This window comes from Eptatretus burgeri, chromosome 6 (genome assembly GCF_056783735.1).
Source record: "Eptatretus burgeri isolate ZD-2024b chromosome 6, Ebu_testis_v1, whole genome shotgun sequence".
Taxonomy (NCBI): Eukaryota; Metazoa; Chordata; class Myxini; order Myxiniformes; family Myxinidae; genus Eptatretus; species Eptatretus burgeri.
This window is the reverse complement of record NC_140966.1, coordinates 15,304,708-15,315,503: the sequence shown is the minus strand read 5'-3', so window position 1 is coordinate 15,315,503 and position 10,796 is coordinate 15,304,708. Positions and strand designations below refer to the sequence as shown.

The 10,796-nt window shown below is 40.5% G+C and overlaps 1 protein-coding gene across 5 annotated transcripts in view; it reads left to right on the top strand.

The window, feature by feature from the left end:
* The first annotated feature begins 6,687 nt into the window (after nucleotides 1-6,687).
* Nucleotides 6,688-10,796, top strand: part of LOC147024342 (sodium/glucose cotransporter 4-like) — a 90,641-nt gene continuing 86,532 nt past the window's right edge. The window contains exons 1-2 of one of the 5 annotated variants that reach the window (XM_085884169.1): nucleotides 6,688-6,813; nucleotides 8,422-8,493. In XM_085884169.1, the coding sequence (XP_085740295.1) occupies nucleotides 6,720-6,813; nucleotides 8,422-8,493 (166 nt within the window). In that variant the 5' untranslated portion in view covers nucleotides 6,688-6,719. Of the gene's footprint in view, nucleotides 6,814-7,373; nucleotides 7,510-8,421; nucleotides 8,494-10,796 lie in introns of those variants that run through there. The other 4 variants (XM_085884167.1, XM_085884168.1, XM_085884165.1 and 1 more) reach the window with 4 other exon arrangements.

Genomic DNA, 10,796 nt, shown 5'->3' with positions numbered 1-10,796 from the left:
ATTGGGTGTCAGTTCGGGGTGGCAAACGACCCAAAGAACCCCCATCAATATTTCCTGGAGTACCGAAATCAGCTTTGAAGCAGGTGACCTCAGCCCCACGCCCAACATCATCTTCGACGTCAGAATCAAGAGCTAAGAAGATGCAGGCAGCTGATGAGGCTGCAGACAATATCCAAGATTTCTACCACTTCTGTGCTAAAATCAGCTCCTATTTTCCTGGCTTTAATGTCATAAAAGACCAGGAAAACCTTTACCTATCAAGAACTGATGCTACTGGACAAACTGTCAAGCAGTTCTTTCATTTCCAACAAGTTCAGTCACCTTTTGGATTTCTATTCTTGAATAGAGTTGAGAAAGATGGCATTGAGGTGCCCAAACGACTTTTTCCTTTGCAGAAGAACAGCCTGCTCTCAAAATGGTCCCAGATTAGATCCATAACTGACCAGGTAAACATCTATGAATGCACAAGCAAGGAAATTCTTCAGCTTGTAATAAGCCAGCTCTGTTGGATGACTGAGGCACACGAGCTTCCTCATTTCACCTTCCTTCTGTCGCAGCTCCATCTTATGTTCAAACCTCTTGATCGTCGCCGATTTGATACTGATACGATGATTTTCACAATGCAGCTTCACAACATATCACCCAGTGCATACAAAATGATTCGTCGATCCGGCTTAATCATTCTACCATCAACAAAAAAGGTAAAACAGATGCTTGCTAGTAGTCAGCAGGACTCCAACCTCAAAACCTTGTTCGACCAGCTTAAACCACAGCAGCGTTTGGTCAATTTAATGTCTGACGAGGTAAAGCTGGTCGAGACATTGCGATTTTCTGGAGGGCATGTTGTAGGATATGCTCAAAATGCAGCAGCGGGTGGTGAACACGAAATGCTTCCTTCACATGCTATGGTTGTTGAAGTTGCCTCCCATTTCGGTGGTCCACGCAATATTCTACGCATTTTGCCCTGCAAAAAAACTAACTGCCGATCAGCTGAAGGAACTCCTTATCGAAGCTGCATCAGCTGTAGTTGGTGCTGGCAGTACTGTGATTTCTTTGATATGTGACAATTGCAATACCAACCACAATGTATATTCAAAACTTGGAGGACCAGGAAGTTGCTAAGTACTGTCAATTCAAGAGCAATCTATGTTCTTAGTGTACGACTACGTGCACATCTTCAAAAATGTTCGCAACAACTGGATTACTGTTGATGGCAAGACACTCTCATTTGTTGTAGATGGTAATGAGTACAAAACTTACTGGAGTGATATTCAGAAGGTTTATGTGATGACATGTGATGACATGACAATATATGACAATAAATATCAAAGTTTGACAGCTCTACACACTTGCATCTTATTACAATCAGCCATCTCTCACCATTTATGAGTTAGACACAAAAACGGGCAAAAAATACCAAAATTCAGTAATTTAACCTTGAAATATGACCTTTTGACCTTGAATATGACCTCAGGTGGTGTTGAAAATGACACTATTGAACTCGCCGTCCTCAAAAACCCCTATATGGATCCCGAGGTCGTGTCTCGAGCCCTTCTAGAAGTCATTTTAGCCCCGGACTCAAGTTAATCCTTCAGACTCAAGTTACAAACGCCGAGCATGGGAGGTTCCAGTCCTTCTCTATAGGAGTCTATGCTTCTAACTAAAAAGGGCATTTACCCATATGATTATATGGATTCCTTTGAAAGATTTAAAGAAACAAGACTTCCTCCTCAAAAGCATTTTTATAACAAGTTTGGAAGATGTCATATTATGGGTGAAGAATATGAAAGAGCAAAACAAGTTTGGAAAGAATTTGAGATAAAGAATATGGGTGAATATCATGACCTTGATTTAAAACTGATGTTTTATTACTCGCTGATGTGTTTGAGAAATTTAGAGAAGTTTGTTATTTTAAAGATTCCTATAAACTTGATCCTGTCCATTATTTTACATCTCCTGGACTAACCTGGAGCACTATGTTAAAAATGACTAAACAACCCCTTGATATTCTAAGTGATGTAGATATGCTCGTGATGATTGAGAAGGCTAAAAGAGGAGGAATTTCACAAGTTTGTTCAAAGAGATATGTGAAGGCAAATAATAAATATCTTCCAGACTTCTCACCTGATAAGCCCACATCTTACTTAATGTACTTTGACGCTAATAACTTGTATGGCTGGGCAATGTCTGAATCTCAACCCTATGGTAATTTTAAATGGGTAAAAGAATACGAGTTCAAATCTATCTTCGATGATGTAATCTCCACAAGTCAAGAAGATTTAGATAAACGGGATTATGGGTATTATTTTGCAGTAGATTTAAACTATCCTGGAAAACTTCATAACAAACATAAAGACCTTCCTTACAGAGCTGAAAAAGAGATCCCCAATCAAGAGCTATTCGGTGGTTATCAACATTTCTTTAGTTCTTCAACTGAGTTTAAATATATTCCGACAACTAAATTACGAACAACATTGTTTGATAAAGAGAAATATGTTTTACATCAAATAAATCTAAAGCAATTTATAGAAGCAGGACTACAAGTTTAAAAGGTACATGGGACACTAAAGTTTAGTCAAAGTCATGGGTGAGGTCAATATATTGATAATAATATGAGGACAAGTCTGAAGACGACGATGGTTCACGAGCGGTATTTGACGATGTACATTGTTTCAGAAGTCAAGGATGAGATAATGTGATAATTTTTGACCAAGTTATAAAAATGATCAACATGATGTGGTACAAGTGACAGGTTATTAGCTGCAAAATGTCAAAAACCCGTTTTCGTTCAACAACTTTAAAAATTTGACCTTTGCATAACGTTAAAGGTCATAAAACAATGTTGTGGACATTAAAATAAGGAAACAGGATACATGCTATAGCTTATTGGAGTTAGTTCGTCAAAGAAGGTCGAAAACCCGGTTCGATTCCCACAACTTTGAAAATTTGACCTTTGTGACCTTTAAAGGTCAAAGGTCAAGGATTATGACCTTTTGTGCAAAACTTCCTCTGGAACATTCCAGGAACAATATAACGTCATATAGGCTATATGGCATTTCACACTCATCGGATTATCCATACTTTGATGAAATCAACGTAAAAATAAACTTGAAGGGGGCGCCACGGGCAAGGTGTTTGAGATAAAGCAAAATGGTTTCAAGACATTAGGTGGGGAATGACCTCAAGATTATGCATGAAAAATATTGTCATCCTAGCTCTCAAAGTTTGGGCGGTCGTATGATTTTTATGTAAAAATTTGAAATTTTCTAAGTTCGTGACCTTGACCTTGTGACCTTGACCTTGGGACAAAAATGAAAAATCGAGCTCCGTTGGGCTATGCAGGTGCCATTGGGCTAACCAAATACCGAAACCCCTGCCAGATTTGACAAACCCCTAGGAGAAGATGCAAATTGAAATCGGCTTCCCCCAAAAAACACAATTCGCAATTTTCTAAGTTTGTGACCTTGTGGACTTGACCTTGGGACGAAAATGAAAAGTCAAGCTCTGTGGGGCTATGCAGGTGCCATTGGGCTAACCAAATACCGAAACCACTGCCAGATTTGACAAACCCCTAGGAGAAGATGCAAATTGAAATCGGCTTCCCCCAAAAAACACAATTCGCAATTTTCTAAGTTTGTGACCTTGTGGACTTGACCTTGGGACGAAAATGAAAAGTCAAGCTCTGTGGGGCTATGCAGGTGCCATTGGGCTAACCAAATACCGAAACCCCTGCCAGATTTGACAAACCCCTAGGAGAAGATGCAAATTGAAATTGGCTACCCCCTAAAAACACAATTTGCAATTTTCTAAGTTCGTGACCTTGTGGACTTGACCTTGGGACGAAAATGAAAAATCGAGCTCTGTGGGGCTATGCAGGTGCCATTGGGCTAACCAAATACCGAAACCCCTGCCAGATTCGACAGACCCCTCGGAGAAGAAAAATTTTATGTCAAAATTCGCAATTTTCGAAGTTCGTGACCTTGTGACCTTGACCTTGGGAAGAAAATGAAAAATCGAGCTCCGTGGGGCTATGCAGGCGCCATTGGGCTAACTAAATACCGAAACCCCTGCAAGATTCGACAAACCCCCTAGGAGAAGATGCAAATTGAAATCGGCTACCCCCTAAAAACACGTTTTTTGGGTGTGGCTCCGCCCATAATGGGTACACCACGCCCATTTTCAGGAAAACACAACTACATCATGATTATAAACCTCCCACCAAAATTGTCAGGATCGGATCAAAACCCACGGAGCTATGCTCAGGACAGACAGACAGACAGACAGGCATACAGACATACAGACAGACATACAGACAGCAATAACGAATATAGTGGTCACTTGTTTTTTTCGTGAAAATATTTTTTCGTGAACTAATGAGAACAAAGGCTAATAATGATTTTGAGAAGGACTTTTATAAGTTGATGAATAATTATGTATTCGGTAAAATAATGGAAAATATAAGGAATAGACAAAATGTAAGACTTGCTACAACTTGGGAGCAGGCGGAGAAGTTGATAAATAAACCAAGCTTCAAAAGAGTAGAAATATTTACAGATAATTTTTGTGCTGTCCATTTGAATAAAGAGAGTATAAAGATGGATAAACCAATTTATCTGTTTTAGATCTTTCAAAGTATTTAATGCATGATTACTTTTATAATAATCTGAAGAAAAGATGTGGTGAGAACATTGTATTGCAATATATGGATACGGCAAGCTTCATACTCGAGATAACTACAGATGATGTTTATAAAGATATGAAAGAAGATGAAGATATTTATGATACAAGTAATTATGATCCAAATAACCCACTCTTTTCAAATAAGAATAAAAAAGGTTGTTGTAAAATTTAAAGATGAATTAGGTGAAAAGATACAGAGTGAATTTGTAGGTGTTAGATCAAAGGCATATGCTTATAAATACTTCACAAGAGGATTAAATGAATTTAAATGTGAAAAGAAACTTTTAGGTCGAAAGAAGAGTGTATTAAAAGAGACCATGAACTTTCAACATTACCTTGAATGTTTCTGGAAGAGAAAGGATGTTTATAGAGAGATGAATCTTATTCGAAATTATAAACATGAAATATTCTCAGAGACTGTTAGTAAGAAAGCTCTAACAGCATTTGAAGAGAAAAGTGGTATCATGAGTGATGTATGAATAAAAAGTATGAATAAAAAAACGGGGTTTTAACAGGCCACCGCTGCATTATTTTAAATTGATGAATGAATTAGGTTATTCCTGAAAATAAAACATACTCTTATTATGACTACTCAATTTAATTAAACAAATGATCACATGGAAGGGGGCAAAGCCCAGCCCCCGGCAGGGGGGGGGGGAGAGTGGTGTCAAAGAGGAGCGCGATGACGAAGTAATGTGTACCAGTTTGAAAAGGAGAAATATGAGTGAGCGTAAGCGAGTGTATATTGCGACTTTGAGAAATGGTAGACATTGCTGCGACAATGCCTCCTATTTGACACTACTACCATTCCTTATCAACCATTTAATTGGAGTGCTTGCATGAGTGCTTAAGCCACTTGCCGACCACCCGTTGTCGATAGTGGTACCGTGGTTTATGGAGCGGTACCGTGGAGCGAGTGGTTCATGCTCCTCCATCCTGAGCGAGTGGTTCATGCTCCTCCATCCTGAGCGAGTGGTTCTTACTCCGACACTCTGAGCAAGTTGTGAAATAACACCCAATTTCCGAGCCGTTTTCAGTATTAATATGTTTTCTAAATTATTGAGCCAAATTTTTTTCCACCTGTCACATGCAGCTGTTTATAAAGAATAATGGTTGTGAATATATCCCTGAAATGTCTATATAAATGCAACGTTGTTTTATAGTGAAAGCTACTCATGGTGTTTGGGTTGTTGCCGATATCAGCCAAGTGTGTGCGTGTGTGTTGTTCATAGAGCATAACTCTCTCTGTCTCTCCCATCTTTGCCCTACCTCCTCCCAATACAGTGCAGCACCATCCTTCCATATATATATATATATATATATATATATATATATATATATATATATATATATATATATATATCTCTCTCTCTCTCTCTCTCACTCACTCTCTCTCTCTCTCTCTCTCTCTCTCTCACTCACTCACTCACTCACTCACTCTCTCTCTCTCTCTCCTCACTACTGTGGGAGGCAAAGAGAAGCTGACGTCTCATGTGTTAACTCTTCATCAGAACAAAAGTTAACCTTTCCCATCTGTGCCCCAATGAATGGTTAATGCCAGAACCATCAGCTTCTCTTTGCTTCCCACTGCGTTTAGCACACCTCATTCACCGTTTTCTTGATTCCATCCATTGTTCTGCCAGTCCACCAACAGATCGACACTCACCTTCTGCAGCAAGATTAGTTTTTCATTTTCTGTCTATCCCTGCAATCTTAAATGTTTTTCCTCTTGAAACTCCTCTCCAGTCCACCTGTAGTCTTTTCCACATTTTCCCTGTTTGTCAACTTTTACTTTTTGTCCAGGTGTCCATTGTCTGCTTACGTCCCAGGAAAAAAAATAATTACTTTCCTGTAGTAATTCTCTGCAGACTACTGTTGTAGGACCTGTTACCAACTATAGTATGTGAGAATACAACTCTCATATACTATAGTTTTAACTGTAGCATTTATGCCTGTGCCCCCCTTCTATTCCTAAGTTCGATCTGTTTGTTCCTACTTTTTTTTAGCTCACCTGCACCTAGTTCCAGGGAGCTTATGGAATGGCACGTCCGTCCGTAAACACTTGCAACTTCTTCTCTGAAACTACACACACGATTTCAATGAAACTCAACAACAACCTTCATCACGCGGTTTGTAAGTTTGTTCACAGCATTTTTTTAAAAATCGGGATCTGAGGGGGTTTATGCCATTCGGGGGTTGGGGGGGTTGCCCCCAAAATTAGTTAGGTATTTGTTATAACATTCGTTCCTTGGTACATTCTCTCTGTTTCCATCCCACGTTGACTTCCTCCTCAACATCATTATTCTACCAAGTGAGCGCCCAGGGGTATTGCCCCTATTTTTATATTTTGCTGCTTGTCTTATTTTTATTCCCTTGTCCATTTCTCTTTCCATTGTCTGTCTGTTAACCCCGAGTTCATCATTGGTGTGTTGGCTTCTTACCTCTGTGGTTCAGCTATTCTATGAGCATCAATATTTTAATTAAAAACTGGAAAATAAAACCAATGCATTTATCTTTAAAAGTTTTGATGTTGAAAGGGGATTAAACAGACCAGAAAAAAAGTTTTTGGTATTGACAATGTTCAACACAGAGAGCAGGAATGTGACTGAACATTGCACTCTTCTGTGAGGCTTGCCAAGAGCAAAAAGGTTGCTCATTAAATTTTAAGATTAATGATTAAATTCGGTCGTTTCCACATTTGTAAGAGTGGGAAAGTATAGTCTGGTTCACAGCAGCAACATGGGTGCTCATGGCTACCTCTCACTTTCTTTGCCAGACATACTTGTACTTCTGGCATATTTTGTGTTCGTTCTTGTTGTAGGCATCTGGGTGAGCTTATGTTTTGTTCATTCATTCTCTTTTTATCCCTCGTATCATAATTATGTGATTTTTTTTTTTAATCTTTGATGAAAAATTTGGTCGTGAGGAATTTTGAAGCAGGTTTTTGTTGAAAACAAAAGGGAAAGACAGAAGTAGAGGGGTCATGCTGTTGGAGAGAATGTGCAAGAGTAAGTGGAATCAAGTGAAAATAACAGTTAGAGAAGACTTCTGAGCATAGAACAAGGGAACTGGTAAAGAGACTTGGGATGAGAATTAAGCAGGTGGAAGAAAAGGTTAAAAAAAAAAAAGAGGAAGGAGTTTAAAAAGGAATTGTGAATGTATTTTGAGCACACAAGTCCTTTCAGGGAGTATGGGGCTTTCAGGGACCTTGGTTCTGGAGATGATGTGGTATCATCGCCACTTCTTGGTGAGCCTTTGTATGATGTTCTGCGCAGGTGCTTGATTTGGGCATGACAGGTTTTGGGAGGCAACATAATAATTCGGGAAGGCCCAGAAGGATGGATGATCCTCACTTGGAACTGATAATTGGCTATAAAATAACTGGGAGGCCAAAATAGGCAAATATGTCACCATTTAGCCTAAAATTGAAACCATAACTGGGTCCAAAAGGGGATTGCTATATCGGTTTTGCTATATCGGATTGCTATATCGGATTGCCTGGGTGAAGTCTGTAAAGATAATTGATACCGGGTTTCTGGTGGTCCCTAATACAATCGTAAGGATGGGGTCATGATGTTCCACCATGGATCGAGGACAGCAGTGCACTTTGATGTCGCAAAGACCTTGAAAAGGTTAAGACAGCAGTTTGACTAGATTGGCTGTCAGAAGGTTTATTTTCTTTGTTAACCTTTCTTCATGTTACTATCCCAACCTCTTCCTCCTAAATGTAACCCACCTCAGTCATCCTACAAAGCCAACCGAAAAACAGTGGGAGGGTTCTTCCTGGCGGGGAGGGGCATGACATGGTTACCGGTAACTCTCTCACACAGCTTACTATATACTATGACTTGTCATGCACAATACAAATCCAAAACACGATTGTGTGTGTGTGTGTGTGTGTGTGTGTGTGTGTGTGTGTGTGTGTGTGTGTGTGTGTGTGTGTGTGTGTGTATGTGTGTGTGTGTGTGTAAACATTTTGAAATACTATTCATTTACTGGATCTGAAAAATGCACAAGGAACCATTGAAGATAAGATGAGAAATGTCAGCGAGAAATGTGTTCGGCACTGGCGTGTCGCGAAGGAAACGTAGCAGATTACCAAGAAAACCAGGAAGGCTTATCGCGGCTGCAAAGTTAGGTGGACAAACATTGAGTGCTCGTATTACAATAAGAGTCAGGTGTTCATGTTTATTAAGTTGTGAACTGCGACATAATGTAATGTGCTTTGAACCAGTGCGGACAATCATTCTGGTGCTTGTTTTAAAGAAGTACCGTAGGCCATGATGTGTTGTGCGTGTGCGTGTGCGTGTGTGTGTGTGTGTGTCGGGGAGCAATTAACACCTCCATCGTCCTGACCGAATGTCAGTTTTGCTAATGACCGTAGTTGATCTAGCTTGTCTTATTGTGATGAATCTTAAAAGTGTTGTTGTTGTTGTTATTGTTGTTGTTGGAAGCTGTGAAGTCACACAACGTCACGCGTTATGTATCGAGTGTGAAGCTGTGAGGAGATCCGGGCGTTTCCCGTGTCTTCGTAGTTAGATGATCTCGTTAAAGTAATGTATCGCCTTTACCATTTACTGCATTATTAAAATTGTCAATGTGTATACTTGTGTTTTGTTTATGCTTTCAGATATCACCTTGATTGAGTGAATTAAAACCTCTGTAGTGAAATCGGCTTGTTTCTATTCTACAACAATTTAATTCACTCAATCCGACACCATGGACAAGTTCCTCAAACCGGAAATATTTGATGCCGATCCGAACTCAAGCACGGCAGTTAAGCAATGGCTCCATTGGCACCGCACCTTCTCAAACTTTCTGGCAGCCATCGCTACTCACGACCCGGACAAGCTGAACATGCTCATTAATCACGTAGCACCTTTAGTCTATGAATGCATCGCTGAGTGTGAAACATACGACGCTGCCGTCATCGTTCTCAAAGCACTCTATGTAAAGCCCAAGAACGAGGTATTTGCAAGACACGTACTCGCTACACGCAGACAGGAGGCGGGAGAGACACTCGATATATGCAAGTTCTGAAGCAGCTAAGCAAGGATTGCACTTCCGGCCTGCAACCGCGGAGCAGTGTAGAAACGATTCAATATGCGACGCTTTCATAAATGGACTGCAATCGGCTCACATACGACAACGCTTGCTGGAAAATAAAACATTGGGCCTTAAAACAGCTTTCGACCAAGCTCGCGCTTTAGAGATGGCTAAGAAACATTCCGAGTCCTATGGGTGGCCTGTCCCTCCTGTTAATGTTGCTGCTGTAGAGATCCGAGAATTATCTCAAGAAGCTCTGGAAACAATAGTGGCATCGAATCCATCTGTGGAGCAAAACACCACGACGCCGGCCACTTTTGCTGCCGTGAACACTAAGTGTTTCTTCTGCGGATATAATAGGCATCCTCGTAGCAAATGTCCTGCAAGAGATACTACATGCAACAGCTGCGGAAAAAAAGGCCACTTCTCTGAAGTGTGCAGGTCCGCTTCTTCTAAACTAACCTCAGTGGCTATCCCCACTCTTGCAATACTCTCTGCTGCTTCGCCGGATTGCCTAGCTAAAGCTGTTGTGAAAGTGCAGATCAATAGGCACTCAGTCACAGCATTGATCGATACTGGAAGCTCCAAAAGGTTCGTGAGCGAAAATTTGGTAAAAACCCACAAGTGGAAGCTCTTCCCTGCCAACAGTAAAGTTTCCAAGGCCTCCACTTCCCTATACTCAAATGTTCAGGGATATTGCAATGTTGAGCTGATCTTATCAAAACATACCTACAGTGATGTTCGGCTGTTAGTTCTCCAGGACCTATGCGCTGACCTCATCCTGGGTCACGATTTCTTGAAACAGCATTCGAGTGTTGAGATTCCCTTTGGTGGAGCCAAGCCATCTCTAAAAGTTTGCGCACTTGCCACTGTTTCTCCACCTTTGTTGTTCGCCAACCTAACTCCCGATTGCAAGCCAATAGCCGTGAAGTCACGGCGATATAACAGCACAGATACCAAGTTTATTGAATCCGAAACCAAGAGGCTTCTTGATGAATAAATCATTGAACCTTGCGAGTCTCCATGGCGTGCCCAAGTATAAGTTACAACCAACCATAATCATAGAAAGC